We start from the raw sequence: 25873 nt of genomic DNA, 5'->3' as shown, positions 1-25873 counted from the left end.
TGGGTGTCAGAGTCCTTTACGTCAGCTCACTATCTGCATCACCAACCAATGTCCTGGGCCTGAATGGGTTAGAGACTCTTGGCCTTGGAGTCTTGGGGCTGCAGAATTCTAGGAGCTCAGGGCCCACAGAATCACGGGGTCTTTGTAGGTCATCTTGGCCAACTTCCCACCCAACACAGACATTTGTAGTAATCAGAGCAATCCTTGGTGTAATGATGCTGCATTCATGTGGCACTCCGGGGCACAGAGGGCTTTCACGGTGCTCATCTCCCTTGCTACTCTCACGGCGCTGTAAGGCAGGCAGGCTGCCATCACCGCTCCCATCCTGTAGGCGGGGAGAGCGGCCAGAGAAGAGAACTGCCCAGCATTGCCCAGCTAGTCAGGGATGGAGCTGGTATCCAGCACCAGGCTGCCTGGGAGCCCTTCCCACCACATGGGCCCCGAGCCTGTGCTCACACCCATTCACATGCAGCACATTCCCTTGTAAGGCATCCCGTTGTTCCAGGTTGAAACTGCCTCCTCTCCCTGGAGGCCCTGTGCCAGTCAAAGCAAAAAGGACTTCTTGCCCTAGGGAACTGCAGAGGGTGGAGTTCTGCGCTTACTTCCTTCTCCGCACAGCTTGTCCCAGACCTGTCCTCACTTGTTCACTTGAATGTCAGGACTGGGAGGGACCCTGGCAATCACCTCCAGCCCAGCCCACCTGCTTTAGGGAGGAGAGAAGAGGAAAGGAGGCAGGAAAGGCAGTTGTGCCGAGTCCCTCCTCTATACCAGGCTTTTGCATATGTTTATGAGGTTGGGTGGTGATTTCCATTTTACAGACGAGGCCACAGGCAGACATAATGACCAGCAGGCTCAAGGTCACATAGCTAGTGAATGGTGGAGTCGGGAGCCAAACTCGGTTGTTTCCATGACCTCAGACTGCCTTCCTGACCAACCGCCTTGTCAGTTTAAAAATCTGTACCTTCCTGGAGAGGATGAAACAAGAGTGGACAGTCCTCCTGTCAAGACCACATTCTTTGTCCAGACAGGCTGAAAAGTGAGTGTGTCTGGCTCTGGAGCACTGGGGCAGTGTCCGGAGTCACAGCTGGGCTTCCTCCAACCAGGCGGAGGGTGGCTGTAGGGGCCACACCCCATGCTGGGGAGCAGTTCACCAGGAAGGCTTGGGCTGCTGAGTCATGCTCAGCTGCAGTGGAGGTGCCGGGACTTTTCCAAGCTTGTCTGAAATGGTGACTGTGGGCCATGCTTGGAACAGCCCCAGGCCCTGGTTTTGCTAAGTGCTCTGAACAGCTCTTGCCAAGGTGTGTGTGCCCTTTGGGGATCCTTACAAATGGAAAGTCTGTACAGTCTTAGAGGGAGGTGGAGTTCTCCACTGGAATGCACATTGGGGTCCCCTGGACACTCCGGGAGTCTGATCTAATTGGTCTGGGATGCTGTTTGGGCATCACATTTTTAAAGCTCCCCAACTGATTCTAACATGTAGCCCAACTTGAGAACTACTGGATTAAGTGATCACACTTAGTTAATGACAGAGTTATTGACAGAACTAGGACTGTAAGGTCAGGATAGAGGAGATGTTTTCCAGAAACAGAACAAGGTTGGGGTGAACAGGGGGCCTGCAAAGGTGAGAATAAAATGCCCAGAGGAGAGAAAGTCTGGTGCATCACTAAGGTGAACAGGAAGAGAGAAAGCTGGGAGGCCAACAAGGTAAGCAGAGCCTGGCCACAAAGAGCCTTGTGGGTAGATTTTATCTGCAAAATACCCAGCCACCGGCATGGCCTGGCACAATCAGAATGGGCATGTGGGCACCAACACGTAGGCTAAGCCAGAGAGTATGGACTTTAGACTGAGGACAATAGGCACCCGTTGAAGAGGCCAGATATAATCAGATTTGCATTTTAGGGAAATGATTCAGGCATCTGGTGCAGTGGAATGGCTCTGAGAATGTGAGACTAGAGACAGGGAAACTGGTGAGAAAGCTGCTGTTGCAATAGGGGCAGAAAGACAAACACTAAGTAGGAAGATGGGCAGGGTTTGGTCATCAGTTCAGTGTGAGGACAATAGGGTTTAAAAGTGGCTTCTAGGTTTTTTCTGGCTTGGGCGATGTGGGGTCTGGAGGAGGAGCAGGTATGGGAGGAGCTAAGAGGTGCACGTGGGATGTGCAGGAAGGGAGGTCAGGGGTGACGCAGCCGGACTCGTACAGGCAGCACTTGGCAAGGGGTCTATTTCTTAGGAGGGGAGTCAGCTGGAGTTCTGAGTTGGTCACTGGTATCTAAAGAGCAGTAGCGGAATATGTCCTAGAGAGACGCTGTGGAATAAAAGAAGTGAGGGCCAAGCCCCAAAGGACATCCCCATTGATAGAAGAGGGTCCTCAGTAGGAGAAGAGCAGGCACCTCTAAGCCAGAGATAGAACCTCAAAGACAGGAGAATGGAAGCGCCTGAGGGCAAGGGTGTTGGTGGGGTTTGTTCACGGTGGTGTCCTTAGAGCAGTCCTACCCGTAGTCATGGACACTCGGTAAATAGCGGATGGATGAGCGGAGTGGAGGAGTGCTGTCAGGTGACCCAGAGGTTGACCTGGACAAACTGGACAAATCAGCCCCGTGTTGCTGAATGCTCGACGTGAAAGACCTGACCAGGAGCCTGTGGTGGCACAGGCTGGCTGAGTGGAGCCGTGTGGGTAGAAACCTCCCTGCAGTGGGCTGAAGAAAGAGGGGGAGATGGAAAGAGTAGAGACAGCCCTTCCGAGAGACTTGTGGAGAAAGGAGAAAAAAGGGGGCTGGTAGCTGGGGGGGGTTGTCTGGCTAGAGTTTTTTTTTTAAGATGAAGGCTTCATTTTTAAACAAGTTGTAAGGAATCAGCAGAGGAGAAGGTCGGATAAGGAGGGAAGGGAAGGGGTCCTCTAGGAGGCAGGTGGAGGTGGAGCAGAGCTGAAGCCTGGAGGGACTAAGATACTCCTGAGGTTGCGGAAGTGGACGAATCCAGAGTGAAGTTCTCCAATTCTTGGGGCCTCCTGTCTCTTCAGAAACAAGGGAACCGGGGAAGATGGGGGGGCCGCTGGCCAGGTGTCCACAACCCCCTGTGGGCAGCCCAGAGGGCTCAGCTGAGCTTGGAAACAGCATTTATAGGAGCCTTTGTGGGCGCCTGTCCAAAGGTCGTGCCAGAAACCAGCGCCCAAGACCCGAGTGGCCAGCCCTGACAGTGCACACACTGAGCTCTAGTGGCATTTCCTGGGGCGTGCACTCAGCCCTCTCCATCTGTTTACTCTTGCACTTTACACCAGCCTGGCCGTAGTTTTTCCAACCAGGAGCAGATTAGAAGTGATAAACTTCACATGTGAAGAGGGACTAGGACGACACAAGAGATGAAAGTCTGGCTCAGAGCCCACTGCCACGCTTTGGGAGGCACTGAAGCCACTGTCCTGGGACGGTACAGTGATTTGGTTCTGCCAACACTTTCCTTCAACAGGGACTGTGCCAGGTACTGTCCTAGAAAGTGGGGAGGGATAGAGCTGTGAACACAGCAGGCACATCCTGGCCCTCAGGGAGCTGCCTAACTCATGGTCTGAGCTGGACCCTGTCCCTGCCCGCCAAAGACTCCCCATCCAGAGGGGCAGAGGAGACCCCTTGGAAAAGCCAGAGTATAATTAATGTAGGGCTTCAAGGTGCTATGGGAGCAAAGAGGAAGGAATGACTAATGCTGGGGTGGGGTGATGGGAGAGAGAGGAAGGGCTTCATGAAGGAGTTGGCTACTGTGCTAGACCTTGAAGGGCGAGTTGGCCCCATGGGAAGGAGGGGCAGGTCTCCCCGGCAATGGGGACAGCTTGTGCAGAGATGTAGTGGCTTGAAGTGTTCCACTGATGGAGGACTATGCACATGCCAACCGACTTGCTCTGTTTAGAACTTCTCTTCAGAAACTGCGCTGGGCCGGCGGGGTGGCCTGCTCTCTCTCCAGAGGAGACTGCCCCACGAATGGTGAGGATCCAGGACTGCTGTTCATGAGCAGAAGCTTGGTCTGCTCCGTAGAACAGGCCCCCAAGGGCTTCCTCCTGGAAGTGGTTAATTAATCATAACATTACCTTAAATGTTTACAAAGCACCTCCCCATAAATTATCTCCTAACAGTAGCCTCACGAGGCAGGGGTGGGGCTGAGGTTGTCTTCCCCTCTCATAAAGGAAGAAACTGGCAACTGGACTCCAGGCCTCACCCCTCCTCACCCACCCGCCCTGCCCCTGCCCCACGCTGCATGAGTGATGACAACATCCCTGTGGCGTGCCGCCACCAGGCCTCCTGTCTCTCTGGTGGAGTGGGGAGGAGGCAGAGGAGGCGAGCCCAGCCACAGAGAGTGAATAAATGAACAAGGGCATCCTGACCACCATCCTGGCTGGATGGAGAACTGCCTCTCCCCTCCCCAAATGGTTTAATTGCCAACAGAGATGACTAAAGGCCATTTAGAAACCATGAATTCCTGGCCAAGGGACAGTGTCAGGCATGTCTGAGAATGAGGCATCCTCAGAAACCAGACAGTTTGGCCTAAAAGGGGCCTGATGGTCCGTTGGCTCAACCCTCCTTATTTGACAAAGGAGGAACTTGGTCTGGAGAGCAGACGAGTTCTGCCCAAGCTGACCCACTTGGTGAGTGAAAATACTGGAGGCAGGACCCACCTCCCAGCCCAAGCCCTCTGCCCCCTTGGGCTGAGCTGGGCTCCAGGCTGCAGGCTCCAGGCACCCTCTCCTTATCTCTACCTAGATCCAAAGAGTTCTGGGTCCCCTCTCCCCTTCACCCATCTCCACTAATACAAACCCTCACAGCTTACTGTGTGCCAGGTGTTCTAAGTACTTTAGAAACCGTAATTCATTCGTTTCTTATAATAACCCCATTAGGTAGGCACTATAATCCCTGTTTTATAAGAAACTGGGGCACAGAAATGTTAAGCAGTTAAACCAAAGACACACAGCTAGTAAGCGGCAGAGCTGGTATTCGAATCCAGGGGGTCTGGCTCCAGTCTGCATCCGTGACCAGTGCAGAAGGAATGGCTGTTATACTACAGTCAGGTGGATACCCTTTCACACACCTGCAGCTGTTGCCCAGCTGGTCCTTCCTGCTCTGACTTCTGAGCTGAGTCAAGCTCAGGCATGTACAGACAGCTCAACAGTTGCATAGCCTCTCTCACCATTATACCCTGTCACAGCTACATCATCTCAGTCCCTCAGATTGACGGCCTGTGGATCAATTAGTGACAACTCTTTCCACCCCCAGCCCTGTGCTGGGACCCAGCAACACAGATGGATCAGACCGTCCCCATGTTGAAAATGAGTTTGGAGGGAGCACACAGCACCTCGTAGTTAGCTGTCCAGGGCAGTGATGGAAATCTGGACAGGCCAGTGGGGACAGAGAAGGGGGAGGGAGAAGGTACCTGGCCCACAGAGCAGGGTTTTCCTCAACACTTGATGTTTTGGGCCAGACAGTTCTTTAGTGTTGTGGGGTCTGTCCCGTGCGTTCTAGGATGTTTAGCAGCATCCCTGGCCTCTGCCCACTAGATGCCAGGAGCACCCCACCAGTGTGACAACAAAAACGTCTCCAGGCATAGCCAGATGTCCTCTGGGGGGCCAAGTCGCCCCTGTTTGAGAACCACTGCAACAGGGAAAGAGGGGTGGTGATCAGGAAAGGAGTGTTTGTGCATTCTCTGGAAGGAAAGCTCACCAGGCAGAAGGCGAAGAAGCAGCACGAGGGAAGATGCCGAGGTGTGGGGTTCCCAGGTTCCCAGGTGGTAAGGGGGAGTTGCTGTGTGGGAGTGGGAGAAGACACTTTGTCCTGAGGGCTGGGGGTGGGGGCCAAGAAAGGCTGTGAGCAGAGGCTGCCACGGGGAGGTAAAGATCCCCCTGTCTGCAGGGGAGACCTGGAGGCCAGGGAGCAGTGAGGGGCCAAGCGAAGGCCTGGCCTGGGTTTAGAGAGAAGTCATGTCAGGCCTCTTCTGAAGAAGCATCCTGGGTGGTCTGGTCCTTTGCTGTGAAGTCGGGGCCCAGCTTCTAACTCCATCTGGCTGCCTGGGCCTCTTCCCCCAAGTCCCAGGGAGAGGCCCCAGGGGCCCCAGCAGGCGGGGCTATCTGTCCAGCCCCACCAGTAGCCTCTGGCTCTGAACTCCCAGCCGACCCTGGGGTGTGGCTGAGAGTTGCTATGGAGACATAAGCTGGGCTGGGTGGGGGGCAGCCCCAGCTGGTGGGGAGGGGAGGGCAGGGAAGAGGGAATAGGCCTCAAGGCCAGGCTGAGGGACTAAACTGGGCAAGCTGGCCTTTCCTCCTTCTAACTGGAGCTCAAAGCTTGGGTGGCTGTTTAACCCCTTCATCCCCACAGTAACATCTAGAAGAGAGAAGAGAGGGTTGAGAGGGCGCTCTAACTCCCTCTTGGGATAATCTAGACGACCCAGGCCTCCTGGGGTAGAGGAATGTCTACAGGGAATGATGGTGAGACCAGCCAGAAGTTCCAAGCACAGACTCCTTCTCTTGGCAGTAGTCTAGAATTCTAGATCAAGGGTTGGCAGGAGAGTCAAATCCAGCTAGTGACCTGTTTTTATATGGCCCGTGAGCTAAGAATAGTTTTCATATTTTTAAAAGATTGGGGGGAAAAAAGAAGAAAAATAAGTGACAGAGGCCATATGTGGTCTGCAGACCCTAATATTTTCTATCTAGCCTTTTACATGAAATGTTTACCAATCCCTGCTCTAGATAATTTGGACTTGCATGTTCCCCACTGACAGGGAACTCACTACCTGAAGGTGGGTAATCTTATCCTCTGAAGGCTGGAAAGCTCTTCTTTCCCCTGAGCTGAAGTCTGCTCTGGGGCTCTGCAGCCTTCTGGGTCCCTCTGCCAGGCGCAGCCAGGCAGGGTCTGTAGGTAGAGCGTTATTTCCTGAGGCAGGCCCCTAGTTCCTTCAGGTTCTTTCTTACTCTGTAATTTCCTTAATGGTAATGCTTTGTCTTCCAGCAATTTAAAAATGGAAAACCCTGTCTGTAATGCTCCTTGGAAGGTGGCTTGCTCCTTGGAAGGTGGCGGCTTCTCTCCTTGAGAGAACAATAACAGCGAGAGTAAAGGCTTCTTCCGCGTGCCGGGCAGCGTGCTCCGCCTCATGCCCAGGGCCTCACTGCAGACACTGCCTGCACACAGAGGAAGTCAGAGCTTCCTCTGTAGACAGGCAGACTTGTGGTCCATCACCCACAGCTGCCTGGGGTGGGAGGAGGGGAGATTCCCAAGGAGTCAGAAGGAACATGAGCCTCCCTCCCCCACCCCCAGGAGAACTGCCGGGGTGAAGAATAGCTTTTTACTGGAAACCCTCCAGTCCAAATGATCGCAGCTTCTCCATGCTGGCCCCACAGTGTCGCCAAGTGCACCTCTGCCCTCTAGTGCAATGAGCAGGTGACTGGACAGAGATCTCTAATAGCCTCCAAGTCTAGACAGGCTGATACCATGACAGCCCCCCTCACACTGGTGAGGCGCCTCCTTTCTCCCCAGCACGCATGCACTCACGGAGACCCTCGGCGAGGTGGAGAGGTTAAGAAGGAAGCAGAGATGCAGGCAATGGCTGAGCCTGGGGCATTCAACGTGCAGGGCTCCACTGCCATGTTGGGGAGTAATTAATTGTGGGAAGCAGAATCTGGCTTCGATGGATGGGAGGAGTCAGGAACAGAGCCCAGGCGAGATCTAGATGCAGCAGGTGCTGCATGGGTGGAGAGTAGGACAGATTTGGAGGCACAAGACAGGACCTGGTGATTGATTGGATGGGGAGTCATGGCAGGGTCAAGGGCATTTGCCAGGCCTGTGACAAGCGCATGAGGTGGGAGCGTTCAGAAGAGGCACACGCGAGGCCTCATCTCAAATGTGAGCTGGAGCTGAGGAGGCTGCCAGTACCTTCCTGTGGAGACGGGGTCTGTGGGATCCTGTGAGGGAGTTGTCAGTAGGCTCTTCTTCCCGTGGGGCCACCCAGCCACTGCTGGACTGGGTGGGAGAGATGACTCCAGAACTTATCCCCATGGGGTTCTTCTGATTCTCTAGAGACTCCCTGCCTTTCCTGGGCCTGGGGCCAGCTCTGAGCCCCACATGGGCATGCCCTCCCAGGGGGTAGAGGATATAGAGCCCCACAATAGCAGCAGGATTGGACAACCAGGCGTAGCTTCTTCTCAGAAATCTCAAGCACCAGATCAAGAGGTGGGAACCCACTGTGCAGCCCTGGCTTGACCAGGAAGTGCTACGGGGGCCAGGAGAGGATGAGCCGAAGGTGAAGGGGGCTGGCTGCACACCCTTCCTCAACCCCATAAAATGGTTTAAGTAGCAGAGGGGCTCACGAGCCACAGAGGAGGAGCTAGCTCTGGACAAGGTTTGGTCCCTCTGACATGTTACCGCAGCTTGGAGAGTTAAGTTGGGGGCTTCTGGTAACACCTCATCTACACATGGTCCTCTTATTGTCTGTCTCAGCATCTCCAGCCCGCTCTAAGAAGAGGGTTAAAGACCTGAGCTGCCAAAACAGAAACCTCACCCCTCATCCTTAAGCTCATTTAGGTAGTAAGCCCTTATTTATTGACTCTTTCTTTGCACACAATTGAAACAGGTTCCATTAGCTGACTTCTTGGCAAAATTTAATATGATATGTGGAAAGCTGTATCAGACAAGCATCTGAACCACGGGGGTGCGGGGGAAGACCCTGAGAACTACAGAATGCAAATATTAAAAGCCATCTGGGGCAAACACCTCTCCTTGCCCCTGTAGAGAGCCTCATGGACATCAGTGCCCTGGAGCCCTGCTCGTGGGCAGCAAAGGGAGAGTGACAGGAGGGAGAATGATTTCCACCCAGATGATGGGTCAGGGGAGTTTGGGCCCACAGAGGGGTGAGCGTCATCTATGTGGACAGTTCCCTTACCCAGGACGGCTTGTTCTCTGCAGAGCCCAATAAATGGAGCATTCCTGCTCCCATCCAGTCCTCCTCTGGGGCTGGTTTTGTCCCTTGAAGAACACAAGCCCTTTCTGTTCTGTTTCCCTCTGCCCCCAGCAGAAAGCAGGGGCTTCCAGGAGGAGAGCCCAGGGCCCTTCCTCATTGACTCCTCCATTCATCACCAGGCATCCCTGGCACTAGCTCTGGGACAGGCATTGATGGGACTACACTGGGGTTCCTGCCCTCAGGGAGGACAGACTCCTGGGACCCTTTGAGCTGGATCTCAAAAGGTTTCAGTCTGGTAAGGCAGGGTGGGCCCTCCAGGCAGAGAAACCACGGAGGGTGGGGAAATGGTGCGTAGAGTGAAGGTGGAGATAATGGGAGGTGATATCAGGACTGATATCTGGCAGGAGCTTTGACTTTGAAGTCTGGGATGCGGGCTTGGTTCAACTTTGTCAGTGGTCTGTACTGCCTTCAGGTCACTACTGGAATGTGGTGGGGTCCCTTGGCTCAGTGATGGTGCCAGGCACTGGGTAGGCTCTGTAAGTATGTGTCATTAATTGCCTGCAGCTCTATGAAGGAGATATTGTTAAAGTTGTCATTTGAGATGAAATAATTTTCCCTCCGTCACACTGGAGATAAGTGGCAGATCTGAACTTGGCTGTGTCCAGGTTCCTAACCCCTGCACTGTCTGGCTTCCCTGGGCTGCCTCACCCCCCGCACATCCCCTTGTCAATCTATGCTAACCCCCTGGAGCCAGCCTCTGTCAAGCGTCTCCAGATCTGGGACAGATCATGGCAGCAGGGCAGGAAAAGGATGGTTAGAGGCCAAGGACCCACTGCAACTGTGGGGCCGTGCCCAGCATACTCAGTCGGCATTCCTGGGCCTGTGGGCCTCAGTTTCCCCTTTGGCGACTGTGGCTACCCACAGCCTCCTTGTCTGCTCGAGCCCTGGGGCTCAGGGGGCTCAGGGAAGGCCAGGAGCAGTGAGAGTGGAGGTTGTATGGGAGACTGCACTGCTGTGATGTAGGAACATGCACCCTGCGTTTGGCGAGGGCTGTGGGATGGGCTGGGTTCCTACGGAGTTGAGCTTGAGCTGCAAGTGGTAAGGGGAGGAGGGGCATGCAGGTTTGTAACTGGCTTCAGCCAGGAATATTCAGATGATGTGAACAGAGGATGTGTGTGTGATGGCATGTGTGCACAGGAAGCTGTCTCTGAATACATTGGGCCTGTGCCCAGCACCGCAGGTGGCTGGGTGGGTCTGGCCAGTCCCATGGCACTGGGTGTGTGTCTGCGTTGCCTGAGAGTAGGGTGAGTGTGCTCGGGCAGAACAGGTGCTGCCCGCCTGCCCCATTGCTGGCATCCGGCCAGACCCTTCCCTGGGTAGGGGCAGGGCTGGCGAGTAGTCCTGTGCTAGAGCAGGTGTCTCCAGTTCCTGGAACTGCTTCTTTGTCTATAGCCTTCCCTTTACCTCCCAGCTGGGCATCTGGGAGAGGGGAGGAGGCCACAGGTCCTTCAAGGTGGAACTCCTAGGCCAGCCACGAGGAGCTGGGCCTGCGGGACAGAACGCAGCAGCGTGAGTCTCACGAGCATGGCTTGTGTGCACTCTGGTCACACCAGGCTCTGAGTGCACAGTCAGAGAACCTGCCCTTCCCTTTCTCCCAGGGCCTCCGGAATGGCAGGACCTGTCTGTCCAGCTGTATTTCCTCCCCAGCAGGGGGGTTGAGGAGAGGGCCAGCTGGCAGGAACTGGCGCCTTAGGCACCTCAAGGAGAAAAGGGGCCAGTGGGAAAAGAACTTCCTCTCTGAACCTCTCTCTGCTCTGTGCCTGAACTTCCACAACTGCTCATTTGCCATCATCCCCAGCAAGTCCTGTTGAGCCTGTGAAACCACAGGGCACTGGAAACCACACCTGGGGGAAGCGTGAGCACTGGCCCCGCTCTCGGAGATGGAGCCAGTCTCTTGTGTCTCTCATGGGGAAACTGAGGCTGGAAAAAGGGAAGGGACTTGGCTCAAGAACATGCAGTGAGTTTGGGGCCTAGCCTGGATGGATGCAGGGCCCTCTCCGGCATCTCGGGATGAAATGGCCGCCTTTGCAGGGAGAGTGCAAGGGGAAAAGAAGACTGGGTCCTGGTCCCACCCACCAGGCTGCCTCTCCCCCTGCAGGTGATCGAGGAGTTCTACAACGAGACGTGGATCCACCGCTATGGGGAACCCATCTCGCCCTCCACACTCACCACGCTCTGGTCCCTCTCCGTGGCCATCTTCTCCATAGGGGGCATGCTTGGTGCCTTCTCTGTGGGCCTTTTCGTCAACCGCTTTGGCCGGTGAGCAGAAGGGGTCCTGGCCCTGCCCAGGGAGTCCCAGATGGGAGTGGGAGATGGGGGAGAGTTCCCTGCCTGTTCCAGGGTATTCTCTAGGACCCAGCCCCTGGGGAGTCTGGGGGGGATCCAGGGACCCACCTGACCGGTGACCCCACCCCTAGGCGGAATTCCATGCTGATGGTGAACGTGCTGGCTTTCGTGTCTGCTGTGCTCATGGGCTTCTCGAAACTGGGCAAGTCCTTTGAGATGCTAATTCTGGGCCGCTTCATCATCGGTGTGTACAGTGGCCTGACGACGGGCTTCGTGCCCATGTATGTGGGGGAAGTGTCCCCCACGGCCCTTCGCGGGGCCCTGGGCACCCTACACCAGCTGAGCGTCGTCATTGGCATCCTCATTGCCCAGGTAAGCTGGGGCAGGGTCTGCTCGCCCAGCTCTGCCTCCACCCCACAGCTCCAGTGGCTCTTGGGCCTGTGTCCAGACAGTCCCCTGATTAGACTTCAGCCTTCCACAGCCCTGCAAAGGACAGCCTGCCTCATGGTACACATCCTAGGCACAGGGCCCGGAGAACACACCACCGCTCACGGTGCTCCCAGGGCCTCCCTGGCAGGAAAGCAAGTCCAGATGACTTGACCCTCTCGTCCCAGCCCACTCAGCCTCGTGTCCTTTCCTCTCACCTTGGGGATCCAACCACAGGGAAGCCCACTGCTTCCTCAGCATGCCGGGCTTTTCCACTCCTCCAGGCCTTGAGGCCTTTATAGATAGACTATCCTCTTTCCAGAGGCTTTCCCTTCCCCATCCTTAAAATCGTCCTGTGGCAGAGGAGCAGCCCCCATGCCCTGTGCCGGACACATCTGTAGTTGTGCCATTTGTCCTCCACTAACGTTGTAAAGTAGGTCCTACTTGCCCCTTGTCACAGATGAGGAAACTGAAGGTCAGAGAAGTTAAGCCTCACCTTAGTGGCAGAGCCTCCAGAACTACTGGAGGCCTTCCTCTAAAGCAGCAGCTGACACAAAGCAGGTGAAGGCCACCGTGGGTGGAGTGGGGGCCAAGATGAGGGCACTCGTGGCCACCCTCCCCCACCCCCTGCCCTGCTTCCCCAGGTGTTTGGCCTGGACTCCATCATGGGCACCGAGGATCTGTGGCCCCTGCTGCTGAGCATCACCTTCCTCCCAGCCGTGATCCAGTGCATCCTGCTGCCCTTCTGCCCCGAGAGCCCCCGCTTCCTGCTCATCAACCGCAACGAGGAGAACCGGGCCAAGAGTGGTACGGGCGAGACCCTGCCCTCCTCCCCAGCCCCTGGCCCTGGCCTTCTTCCCGCTGAGCCACCCCCGCCTTCCCTCCGGTCCCCACAGTGCTGAAGAAGCTGCGTGGGACGGGAGACGTGACCCGCGACCTGCAGGAGATGAAGGAGGAGAGTCGGCAGATGATGCGGGAGAAGAAGGTCACCATCCTGGAGCTGTTCCGCTCACCCATCTACCGCCAGCCCATCCTTATCGCCGTGATGCTGCAGCTGTCCCAGCAGCTGTCAGGCATCAACGCCGTGAGTGCCCCACACACCCTTTCCCGGGGCCCCAGCCAAACTCTGGTCAAGTGTGTGCTGCGAACAGATCCCTAACTTAAGAAGCCCCTGCCAAAGGAGAAGCTTTCCCTTAGAACCTAAACCCGTAAGGGCACTGTGCAGTGTCCCCTGCACTCTTGACTCACCCTGTGTCCTGCACCCATTGGGATAGAGGCAGGGGCAGGGCCCGGCTGAGCCCCAACGACTTCTCTGTCCTGTAGGTTTTCTATTACTCCACAAGCATCTTTGAGAAGGCAGGGGTGCAGCAGCCTGTGTATGCCACCATCGGCGCTGGCATCGTCAACACAGCCTTCACAGTCGTGTCGGTGAGTCTGCGTCATTGCCCCCACCAGTCAACAGCCAGGGTCCAGCTCAGCCTCAGGGCCTCATGACTGAATGGCAGCGTTTACTGCGGGCCAGGCCTGTGTCACATGCTCCATAAGCGCTATCTTATTTCATCCTCAACAACTTGTCAAGTTCATTACACATATCAAACAGCTGATGACACTGATGCTCAGAGAAGTGCAATGGCTCGCCCAAGGTCACAGCCAGGATGTTCAGCTGTCTGGCTCTCCAGGGCCAGCTCTCCCACTCTGTACTGCTGTCGGGCTCTAGAGCCAGCTCTCTCCTCTGGATCCTATGTGGTTCCCAAGCCAAGCCCCAGGGAGGAGGTGATACCATCTTCCTCTCGGTCTCTGCAGTGCCATGTGGCTTTCCCAGCACTTGGGGCGAGCCTCTGGGAAGAGGGGTTCAGAGGGACACCAGGCAGGGGTGGCACTGACACTGTCTCTGCCCACAGCTATTTGTGGTGGAACGAGCCGGCCGGCGGACCCTGCACCTCATCGGGCTGGGTGGCATGGCGGGCTGTGCTGTGCTCATGACCATCGCACTGGCACTGCTGGTGAGTTGCCACACTCTCGGGGTGAGGCGGCAGGGGGTGGGTGGAAAGCTCACGTGGGTTTCAGATCCCAGAGTGCCTGGCTCAGCCCCAACCTGGCCAGCAGCACCCAGAGGCCGGGCGGGGGGCGCTGCCTTCCCCCTGGTTCCGTGCTCTCCTGGCTCCGACCTGACCGTTTGGCTCCTTAGGTTGTCTCTTCCAGCCCACTCACTTCCTGTCTTGAACTGGCTCCTCCCTGCTTGGGGCTTTCTCACGACAGTACCTCTGGCCCCAGACCCCAAGTTCCCTCTCCCCAGGGAGTTGCTTTGCCCAATATTAAACCTTTCCAGGTCTTCATCTGTAGCCTCAATTCATCTTCAGAACTGCCCTAGAAAGTACTGCCCTCCTCACTACCTCACCACAGGCGTGGCAACATGCCCCATCTCGCTCAGTTCTCATGATTGGCAGGTCTAGTTCAATGAGTACTCCCATTTCACAGGTGAGGAACCCTAGTCTCTATGAGGTTAGTAACGCAGCAGATAAAGGCCGAAGCTGGGAAAGGACCTCAGGTCTGCTGGCCCCACGCCTGTGCCTGTAACCTCTGTAATAACCCTGTGCCAGGTGTTTCACATGCATGAACACTCACTTGTCCAACCTCAGGGCAAGAAAAGCACTCGTGTGCTCATTTTACAGCTGAACTAAGGCTTAGAAAGTCTGGTGACTGCCGAGACGTCTGGCATGTGATGAGCGGCAGATCCGGAATCTGAACCAAAGCCTGTAACTTTTCTATTGTGGCCTCCTCGAGGAGAATGATTCTGTACAGAACCACATGCCTAGGGCCTCCTCTGTGCCAGCCCTGAGCAGAGCACCTTACAAGCCTTCTAACACTCATCCTCAAGAATGTTCTTCCACATCCTCCTGCTGCAGGCCAACGGCTCTGCAGCCAGAGCCAAGGGACCACAGGGACCTCCTCTTAGCACCTCCTACATGCACACCGCTTTACCATTCCAGAGGGTAGACTCGAGCTCACAGTCACTGCAGGACTTAGATCATTTTGTTCAGATGAGGAAACTGAGACCCACTGCAGGGTACCTGAGTCACACTGCAAATCCAGGATCAACCCCAGGCCTCCTGCCTTCCAGCCCAGAGCCCTTAGCCCTGCCCTGGGCTGGCTGCCTCTGCAGTTTCTCTCTCCTCTGAGGCTCCATCACAGCCCAATCTAACTTTCCTCCTCTCTCTTGTCCTCAACAGGAGCAGCTGCCCTGGATGTCTTATCTGAGCATTGTGGCCATCTTTGGCTTTGTGGCCTTCTTTGAAGTGGGCCCTGGCCCCATCCCATGGTTCATTGTGGCTGAACTCTTCAGCCAGGGTCCTCGCCCAGCTGCCATTGCTGTCTCTGGCTTCTCCAACTGGGCCTCAAATTTCCTTGTGGGCATGTGCTTCCAGTATGTGGAGGTGAGAACCCCCATTGTCTCCCTACTCAGCATTTCTCTCCTGCATACAGGACGCCATAGTGCTGTGCAGAGTGCTCTCCCAGCTATTCTCATTGGAATCACGCTGAGGAGGAACTTAAGGCTCAGAGGCCCAGGTCACACAGCTAAGAATCCTAACCTCAAGTCCAGGGTTCTTTCCTCAGCTTTGAATTATCTCCATACTGCTCTGTAGTGGGAACTACTCCCTGGAGTCTGTGACCTGCCAGGTGCAGGCAGAGTCGCATCTGTCATCCCAGCCCTCCTGGGTTGGGGGTGGTTACTTCCTTTTTCAGATCAAAGGCCCAGAGGTAGAGATGTATCCAAGGTCCTACAACCAGGATGTAGGGTCAGGACTCAACCAAGTGTGTCTGTGTCTTTCAGCAACTGTGTGGTCCGTATGTCTTCGTCATCTTCACTGTGCTCCTGGTTCTGTTCTTCATCTTCACCTACTTCAAAGTTCCCGAGACGAAAGGCCGGACCTTCGATGAGATTGCTTCTGGTTTCCGGCAGGGGGGAGCCAGCCAAAGTGACAAGACACCCGAGGAGCTGTTCCACCCGCTGGGGGCTGATTCCCAAGTGTGAGGCGCCCCACACCACCAGCCCGGCCTGCTCCTGGCAGCCCCAAGTATCTTTCGGAGCACAGGCAGCTGGATGAGACTTCCAAACTGACAGATCTCAGCAGGGCCGGGCCTGGGGCTCTTCTTCAGCCAGCAATGATGTCCAGAAGAATATTCAGGACTTTACTGGCTCCAGGATTTTAACAAAAGCAACACTGTTGCTCAGATCTATTCAGACAAGCAACAGATTTTATAATTTTTTTTATTACTGATTTTGTTATTATTTTTTTATCAGCCAGAATCTCCTGCACCCACCCCCCAGGCTTCACCCTGAATGGCTCAGTGCCTGAGCGTGGTGACCAAGCCCTGCCTAGACACTTGCCTTCTTCACCAAGCTAATCTGTAGGGCTGGACCCGTGACCAAGGACACACTAATCGAATTACGAACTATGAACTATGAGGCTTCTACTCAAGAGGTGGCTCTGGCCACTCCCTTCTGTTGGCCTGGATCGCCCCACCCTAGTGGTCAGGCTCCATCAGGATTTGCCCATTCTTATCTCTTCCTACCCAACCACTCAAATTAGTCTTTCCTTGCCTGAGACCAGTTGGAAGCACTGGAGTGCAGGGAGGAGAGAGGAAGGGCCGGAATGGGCTGCCAGGTTCTAGTCTCCTTTGCACTGAGGGCCAGACGATCCATCACCATCAGAGGAGGGCCACCGGGAGGCTAACTCACTGCTCAAGAAGACACGGACACTCCTGCCCTGCTGTGTATAGATGGAAGATATTTATATATTTTTTTTTGGTTGTCAATATTAAATACAGACACTAAGTTATAGTATTTCTGGACAAACCAACTTGTAAATACACCACCTTACTCCCTCTGTAACTTACCTAAACAGATATAAATGGCTGGTTTTTAGAAACATGGTTTTGAAATGCTTGTGGGTTGAGGGTAGGGAGATTTGGATGGGAGTGGGAGAGAAGCAGCTGCTAGAGTGGCTTTAGACTTTTTGACTTGAGATCCAGTCCCTTCCAAGCACCTCTGATCAGTATCCTCTATGGCTCAAAAATCTGTATGATCCCTCTTACCCAGAGAAAATCTAAATATCTTGGCATTCAAGGCATTCCCATTTTCCTTCACATATGATAGAAGGTATTCAAAAAATGATAGCTATGTGCTGGCCTTGATGCCCAGGCCTTGACATGCATTATCTTGAATGTGAGGTAAGTACTGTATATGCATTTGACAGGTTCAGAGAGCTTATATGCCTGAAGTCTCACAGCAAATACGCTAAAACCCCTGCTTTTTAGCAATTATACTACACAACCCCTATCCCATACCCAACTACTCCCTAGCCCCACCCGACCCCCATATAAGCAAAATGAACCATGTTCATTTCATGGGCCCAGTGAGCTGTCAAGCTATGTTCTCCCACACATTTCTTTTGGAAATGCCCTCTGGTTCCAGCTTATATGTTACTGCCTCCTCTCTAAAGACTTCTGACCCTCATCTCTCACCCCTGAATTTCAAGAGCACTTCATCTGTTCCTTTCCTGTGGCATTATACGGAAAGAAGTCGATTTGGTTCAGCTGGGTCTTCAGCACTAAATGGAGGGCTTGGCACGCAGCGAGCACTCAGAAAATAGTTGATGTAATAAACCACCAAGGATATTTGTCCCTAGAGGCTCAGCGGTCGAAACGGGGGCGTGGGGGGGGGGTGTGTGGCGGTAATTTGCCTGTTGAAGCCTTCATAACTGCACACAGGCAAAATTATAAAATCTTGACATGAAGAGGTTCTCAGGAGGGAGTGAGAAGGGAAAAGAAGTATTTAGTAAATGGAAGTGAATATATGTATTATCATTAGGTACAAAGAATCTGAGGAGTTATCCATCCCCACCTCACAAGTGAGGAGGGTCAGAGAAGGGCTGGGGTCAAGTGGGAGGTTAAGTGGGACGGAGGAAGCCTTATGTGTACCCAAAAAAGCTTCTGTTGAAAGGAGTTCTCTCGGTAAGCTTCACGGGGGCTCCCCCAGAGGGGAAGCGCAAAAAGGAAAGTCAGGAGCCCGGGGTGCCAAGGCTGCACTCGGGGCTCTTAAAATCTATGCCGGCACCCTGGCGGCTGTTCCCACTGATTGGAAAAGACACAAGAGTGGGGTGGGGATGGGACGGGAGGGGCGCACCAGGGGCCAGAGCTTAAGGGTGCAAAGCAGATGGCGCGCAGAGCCCGTGCCGCTGCTCGGCGTCCGCGCGCCAGAAGCGCTGAAGCGGGGCAGAGCCCGGCGGCATCCTAGCCCTACCCCGGGCCAAGGCTCCAGACGCGGATCTGAAAAGGCCCGAGAGCCCACTCCCCGGTTCCCTCCCCGCACGAGGCTCGCACCAACGTGCCGAGCGCCGGCCGCTTCCGAAACTACGAGATGCGCGCAGGCGCCAGGAGACCGGGCCCGCCCCAGCCGTGGCCCACAATGCTCCTGGAGGCACAGCTTCCGGTCCCTTAACGCCTTTTCTCTATGGGCAGCAGTCCACCGCGGGTGCAGACTGGGGACCGGAGCGACCCTCTATCCTCCGCAGACCCTAACAGCCATGCCCCACGCCCGGCTCAGCTATCGTGCACCCACATCCTTAGCCTCATTTTCTGTCCCCGCAGGAGGGGCGGAGCTATGTGGTGTCTCCACCAATCAGAGCCGCACTCTTGGGCTGGCGAGGGGCGGGCTCCAGGCCTCCTCCAATCACAGCCTGGCTGCTCCGGGCGCTGGTCCCGGCCCCGGCTCTTATGGACGCTGTACACGTGGTAGTCTGGGAGGTGCGTTCGCTCCCGGAGCGAGCTGCAGTGGCTTTGTTAGCGCCGGGCCCCTGGGGAGTGTAGCTCACCTGGGCTACCTGTGGCGCATAAGGTGACGTCTACGGTTTTTGACGAAAAGGGGTGAATAGACAACGACGCTCCTTCCAGGTCCCCTTCTTTTCCAGGGCTAAGTTAAGTTCACTGACTGTTCTGTGAGATCCTTTATCTGATATCCTGGGCTTAAAAGTCTCCTCTACCTGGAAACCTTCCGGATCAGGTTCCCCCGCTGGACCCCACGGTATCCTGTTTCCTCCATCAAAGCGCTGTCCACACTGTACAGGAGTTGACTGTCCTTCCACCAGACTGGGGAGGCGACTGCTAAGTGAGCCCTTTGTCCCCAGTTCCCACCACAGACTGGTCAGGATTATTGAATGAATGAACTAGAATTTAGACTCAAAGTTCCACAATCTGAGTTCTTCCAGTGTGATTTTAGGCAGAAAACCCAACAATTCAGAATGTATTTAATAACGGAAAAAACATTCATTCTCTTCTGTCAAGACTATATTTAGGGGTTTTGTTGGTGAGGAAGATTCGCCCAGAGCTAACATCCATTGGCAATCTTCCTCTTTTTTTTTTGCTTGAGGAAGATCAGCCCTGAGCTAACATATGTGCCAGTCTTCCTCTATTTTGCATGTGGGATGCCTCCACAGCATGGCTGACATGGAGTAGGTCCACATCCGGGATCCCAACCCGGGAACCCTGGCCGCTGAAGCCGAGCGTGCAGAACTTGAACCACTGGGCCACGGGGCCAGCCCCTCAAAACTACATTTTTAATGCCCCCATCTCATTCTATGAAATTTGTTTAAATCTCCTACAAATCTAACCCTCTCTGTCCATTGCAGTTGCTGGCCCTTGTGTGGCCACTCATCATCTCTCCCAAGATCACTGCAGCTCCTCCTCCCTGTCCTCCCCACTTCCTGTCTCTTTCCTCTCATTCTCCACACTGCAGTCTTGGTGGTCTTTCTAAAACGCAAATTTAGTCGCGTCTCTCTCCTACTTAAGATCTTCCCTGGGTCCCCATTTCCCTTAGGATAACGTCCAGCTTCCTCAGCCCAGAAACTCAAGACCATTCACCATCAGTTTCTTTCTCTCAGATGCAGACTCATCTCGCCACTGTCCCCACGCCACCCCAACCATCCTCCAGACACTCATCACTCTGTCCTCTGACCTCCATGTACTCCCTTCCCTATAGGCCTTTGGGGTTCCCTCCATACAGATTGCCCTCCCACCTCCTCTTGTTTTCCGCTAGGTGATCACATCCCATCACAGCCTAAGGAGTTGGCTGGGGAAGCTCCTAGTTGGGGGCCTGGCTCATCGGTTCCTTGGGACACTGCTGCCAACTAGTGGCTTTTGTGTAAACATTTAGGTCAGGGCAGGTTTTAACCTCAACCTCTCAGGGTTTCAGAGAGAAGAGATTGCTTTGGAGATAACCTTTCACTGGGACTATTACAACAAATCCGTTGGTAACCCTGTCCATGGCACCCTGGAATGACCTTCCTAAAGCAGTGGCTGACCACATTACTCTATGGCTTAATGCTCCCTGCTGTCTCATGGTAAAGCCCAAATTCCTAAACCTAGCAGTCAAGATCTTTCACATTCTGGTCCTTCAAGACCTTCTCTCCCAATGCACTCCTTCGCCACCCTAAGATCCAGCCAAGCGATGTACTCAGTGTTCCCTGGACAGCTCCTCCCCTGTCTAACCCTAAAATTTTTGTTCAAGCTCCTTCTTTCTCCTGGTCTGCCTTTCAAAGGCTGTTTGATCTCAAAAAGACCAAATTAACTGTCACTTTCTCCACAAAGCATTTGTTCATCCCTTCAACTGTTACTTAACTGAGCATACGCTCTTTGCCAAGCTTTCTCCTAAGCTGTGTGGTGTATGGAAAGAACATGGTTTCTAGAGTCAAATAGAGCTGATTTCAGATTCCTGCTCTGCCACTTACCTGAATAGCCTTGGCTAAGTCACTTCAGCTTTCCCATCTTCAGTCTCCTCATCTGTTGTGATATTAAGATGAAATCAGATAATGTATGTGTAGTGCAGGTATCAGCTGGCGTTACTCCATATTCCCCTTTCCACCCCATTCAGAAAATCACCCCCAAGATTTCTGTGAATTCCCAGGGGTCTCTTCCATGCTCAAGGTCATCTCTGGCATCTCCTAAACTACCTGTTACAGGGTTCCCAGTGCAAGCTGTTTCCTGTCGTGGACCTCAAATCTTTTCTTTAGTTTCACTTCAGTCATTCACTGAGTGCCGACTGGGTGCCAGGTCTCATTGCAGGGCTGGGGTACAGCGTACGCATACAGCATAGCTCTCATGGAGCTTACATTCTGATGGGCAAAACCCAGTCAGCAATCAACAAGTGTATAATACAGTGTCAGATAGTGATTTGCATTATGGGAAAAAAAAGGCAATCTAAGGGGATAGATAGAGGATGATGGACTGTGAGGGCAGGGGTGAATGGGTAGGTTTTAGATGGGATAATTTGAAGGCCTCCCTGAGGGAGTGATATTTGAATGCAGACTTGAGTGAAGTAAGGGAGCAAATCATACACGTTTCTGGGGCAAAAGACTTCTCAGTCAAGGGAACAGCGAGTTCAAAGACGTAAAGGTGGGACCATGTTCGGTGTGTCGGACGACCAGGAGGCCGGCGTGGCTGGACCAGGGTGACAGGCAGATGAGGTCAGAGAGGTGGCAGGACGCCAGATCCTGTCGGGCCTTGTAGATCACCTGAGGACTTTGTGTTTTGTTTTGCTTTTTTTAATGTAAGAAGAGACTTCTCAGTTTTGTTATTTTACTTGTGTTAATTGTAAGTGGTTATGTTCAGCAGGTTAGTTATTGTAGGGTTGGTGAGCAAATCCCACTTCCTATGGCATATTTTACACCTTTGTGGGGACCAACACAATTCCTCACATTTCAACATAGATAGTTTTCTATATAAAAGTACAGTTGTAAGGTTACAACACTCATGGAAGATAATTAGGAAAACAAACCTGTGACTAGTTCGAGAGTTTCATTGCCCTTTCTAGTAAGGAGTCTGAAATTCAGTTGCTCTCTAAGATAGAAATAAGTAGAAAGAATAAGTATAGATTTAACTTACACTATAAAAACTAGTAGGTAAATATTCTCTCACTTCTCTCCTTTCTTTATAAGCAAGGAGTACAAGATCTCTTGGTGCTTTGTATTTTCAAAAGGGCTTTTGCTAACAGGCTTCACTCACAATTTCTCGTGACATACCATAGACACTTGTGGCCCAAGGTTTAAAATCTAATTTTAAACAAGGCACATCAAAGTATTCAGGGCTTATAGTTTATTTCTACACACCCTAGTGCAGGTTGTGATGTAGTTACAGTGTGTCTCAGTCCCTCTCACAGCCTTGACATCTGGTTCTCAGTGGTAGACCCTCAAGAAGCAGTGAGGGTAGAGGTGAGAAGTGTGGGTTCTGGGTCATATTGCTTAGGCACAAATCTTCATCACTTTTTTTGTCTCTTTACAGATGTGGGAGTGGAGGCTAAGACATGGGACACAGTTGATAATACCTGCCCCAGAGAACTGTGAGGATTAGACAAGACCAAGTTGGTGTACTCTTAATGTAGTGCTTGACCATAAAAATGGTAAAACTTAGGAGCTATTATTATTTCCTGACACTTTATTTCTCCATCCCTGTCATATCTTCAAGCTCTGCCTTCTATTGGCCAAGATTCTATGGCTAGCTAATCTTCCAAACTAAATGCCTTCTGAGAGGAAGCCAAGGTAAGGGCAAGCTTCTCCTTTGTCTCTGCTTGGAGGTTACATGTATTTACGGCCACAGTGATCCCTGGTGGCCAAGTTTCTATCTTTAACACCAGTGGTAGCTGGTGGTTAGGTGGTGAGTGCTATTTGTCAAGCAGTGTTTTAAATCCATGACATATATTAATACTCTGGAGCCCTACAAACACCCTAGGAGGTCGATACTATTATTGTTATGCCCACTGTATAGATGAGGTAACTGCAGTCGGGCCACCAACATAACCCACACTCAACCTCCTGTTTCCATCATGACTTAGCTGCCTCCATTGCAATCAAATCAAGAGAGAAACCCCATCTTATTTCCTATTACTCTGCCCAGAAAAGAAGCACTTATTTCCATTTATTGCTAAACAAATTGAGACACAAAGAAGTCAAGCAGTTCTTATCTTGTCAGGTCATCATCCTTGGGGCAGTGCTAATGCTCTCTGTCAAGTGCGACTGCTTGGTAGGTGAAGTGCGGTGGCTAAGAGCATGATTTTCAAAGAGGAAGCACAGAGTTTTATTCTAAGTAATGCTGCATATTCACTCTGTGACCTCTCTTAGACTCAGTTTCCTTATCTATGAAATAAGGATAATAACTGAATCTATATCGCAGGGTTGTTGTGAGTATTGAATGAGGAAGATTTATGGTACCTGGCTCATAGCAAGTGCTCATTAAATGGTTACTATAATTATTTTTGTTAAATATTACTATACAGCCAACCTGTGCTGGCTCTCTTAAAAACCAATTAGATCAAAAACATCTGGGTCAAAATCTGTAAATTTGTTTGTTCTTTTGTTCTGTGGGCATTAGGTGCTGGAGCTCAGGCGAGCTGTAGCCTTTCATTTTATTCTTTCAAAAGTAAGGTCTAGGGGGCCGGCCCTGTGGTGCAGCGGTTAGGTGCACGCGCTCCGCTGCTAGCGGCCCAGGTTCAGAACCCCGGGCACGCACTGATGCACCGCTTGTCAGGCCATGCTGTGGCAGCCTCCCATGTAAAATAGAGGAAGATGGGCACAGATGTTAGCCCAGGGCCAGTCTTCCTCAGCAAAAAGAGGAGGATTGGCATCGGATGTTAGCTCAGGGCTGATCTTCCTCACAAAAAAAACAAAATCAGGTCTAGCTCTTTGAGACGTATCTTCAAAGGCAGGCCCTATAAGGGATATTTTAAGTCAGGATATTTATAGAAAAAGATGTATTGTTCTCTGAGTAAGCTGAAATATCTCCTCAACCACGTTCACTTTCTTCACACTCTTCTCGTTTCAGTTCTTCTTACTCAGATTTGGGATTATCGCTCCTCCTCGCTGGATGGCCTTGGTGACTGTACACTGCAGCAAGAATACCTAGCCTGCCGTTTAAGGCTCTGTACTCTCTGGCCAGCTCTTTCTTACATCCTTACCTCCTGCTAATACTCCTAGTAATCTGTAACCTTTTTTGATTTAAAGTCTATTTCATCTGATATCAGGATAGCTATCTTTGCTCTCTTTTGGTTACTGTTTCCATGGAATATCTTTTTCCATCCTTTCACTTTCAATCTAGTTGTGCCTTTGGACCTGAAATGAGTCTTTTGTAGACAGCATATAGTTGGGTTGTGTGTTTTTATCTACTCTGCCAGTCTCTGTCTTTTGATTGGAAAATTTACATTTAAAGTAGTTACTGATTAAAGAAGGACTTCTGTCATTTTGCTATTTGTTTTCTATACGCCCCATAGCTTTTTTGTCCCTTATTTCCTACATTACTGTCTTCTATTTGTGTTGAGTTGATTTTTTGTAGTAAAACATTTAAATTCCTTTATTTCCTTTTGTTTACGTTCTATAGCTCTTTTCTTTGTGATCATCATGGGGTCCTAAGTTATTTAACATCCTAAGTTATAACACTCTAATTTGAATTTATAACAGCTTAGCTTCAATAAGATACAAAAACTGTGCTTCTTTACAGCTCCATCCCCACCGCTTTCTGTTGTTGATGCCACAAAATTACATCTTTCTACACTGTGTGCCCCACTTTTTAGGTTTTCTTTCTCTTTATTGATATTTTTATTTTGTTCATACATTATTTTCTTGACTTTGCCCGCACCTTTCTTTAGTTCTTTGAGTATCATTAAGACAATTGTTTTAAAGTCTTTTTCTAGTAGATTTGCCATCAGATATTTTTCAGGGACAAGTTTCTGTTGATTTTTTTTTTTTTTTTGAATGAGCCGTGCTTTTCTGTTTCTTTGTATGCCTTCTGATTTTTTTGTTGAACACTGAACATTTGAATCTAATAATGTGGTGTCAACCTAAAAAGTAAACTGGCCAGTTTTTTTACCCTCAAAATGAGTTTATTTGGGAACAACCAAATGGATTGCAATTCAGGATATGCAGGCTATCGTGAACCATAGGCAAATCCAGAGAAACAAAGGAAGGGGCCTGCTTTTATAGAGGAAAAGGAGGAGTTGAGAGGGGGCTGGACAAAGAGTCCATTGGAGGAAACTGAGAGTCCAAAGTGCAGAGGCTTCTCATTGGTTGACTTGCTATAGTCTCTCATTAATTGGGCTGTTGCCCAATGGGGAGAGAAATTGTTACTCTGGCCCCTGGCCCCATAAGACATTAACCACAACCCTGCTCAGAACAAGCCTGATACATTCTCTTTAGCACAAAGAAAGGAAGGAGGAGATGGCTGAGCCATATAGTCAAAACCAGGTAAAACTGGTTGACGGCAACATGGCAGTCGGACTTGACCTGACATAGACCCCTCAGCTCATTATATGCTCATTGTAATACTTTACCATATTATAGAACACACCCACCAGCACCACAACAGTTTACAACTGCCATGGCAATGGCAGGATATAACTAAATGAGAAAAGAAAAGAGGTGGCACCATTACTCACCAGAAAAGCCTGCCCATTTCCCCAAATAACTATGAATATTCCTCCCCTTCCATACTTCGACCCCTTATAACAGCTGCTTAATCACCTCAGGAGCTGAGAAGTTGACTTGTGAACATCGTTCCCATTTCTCCATTCTTTGGCCATTGAATAAAAGCTTGTGCTGTTGAATGCACAACTTCGGTTTTGTTTCAAATCTGTGACACCAAACAGAAAAGAACCCTCTGAGGAAGGGACAGATTGTGGGTGTGAGGCCCACCCCTAGGCCCCTCCTCAGAGCTCCTCCAAATGTGAGTCAGAGTCCCACCAGAGTGAGATGAAATTGGTAACAAAATCTTTCTTCCTCCTGCCCTTGTCAGATATATGATTCACAAATATTTTCTCCCAGCCTGTAGATTGTCTTTTCACATTCTTGATAATGTTCTTTGAAGCACAAAAGTTTGTAATTTTTTTGAAGTCCAATATATATATTTTTTCTTTTGTTGCTCATGTTTTTGGTGTCAAATCTAAGAATCCATTGGGTAGTAAAGCAGAAAACACCTTCCTTTTGGAGATGTAAGTGTACCTCTCTTCCTGTTTGGAGCAAGTGAGATAAGTGGTAGGGTGTGAGAGCACCCCCTACAGGCCTTCCCAACTCCAATCTAGTTGAGGTTTCTTTTATTAGCTTAACAGTAGTAACTGGAAATCAGATTCTCCTCCTTCCCT

General features: G+C 51.8%; 1 protein-coding gene across 3 annotated transcripts in view; it reads left to right on the top strand.

Moving 5' to 3' along the window:
* The window catches only part of SLC2A1 (solute carrier family 2 member 1), a 28821-nt gene extending 12196 nt beyond the window's left edge, over nucleotides 1-16625 (top strand). For 2 of the 3 annotated variants that reach the window (XM_058552113.1, XM_058552115.1), the window contains exons 3-10: nucleotides 11081-11241; nucleotides 11400-11640; nucleotides 12339-12501; nucleotides 12591-12778; nucleotides 13018-13122; nucleotides 13596-13697; nucleotides 14925-15128; nucleotides 15527-16625. In XM_058552113.1, coding sequence (XP_058408096.1) covers nucleotides 11081-11241; nucleotides 11400-11640; nucleotides 12339-12501; nucleotides 12591-12778; nucleotides 13018-13122; nucleotides 13596-13697; nucleotides 14925-15128; nucleotides 15527-15727 — 1365 coding nt within the window. In that variant the 3' untranslated portion in view covers nucleotides 15728-16625. The remainder of the gene's footprint in view (nucleotides 1-11080; nucleotides 11242-11399; nucleotides 11641-12338; nucleotides 12502-12590; nucleotides 12779-13017; nucleotides 13123-13595; nucleotides 13698-14924; nucleotides 15129-15526) is intronic. The other variant, XM_058552116.1, reaches the window with a different exon arrangement.
* Nucleotides 16626-25873: the final 9248 nt, after the last annotated feature.

This window comes from Diceros bicornis, chromosome 13 (assembly GCF_020826845.1).
Source record: "Diceros bicornis minor isolate mBicDic1 chromosome 13, mDicBic1.mat.cur, whole genome shotgun sequence".
Lineage (NCBI taxonomy): Eukaryota > Metazoa > Chordata > Mammalia > Perissodactyla > Rhinocerotidae > Diceros > Diceros bicornis.
Note: the sequence above shows the minus strand (reverse complement) of the source record. Positions and strands in the feature narration are given on the sequence as shown.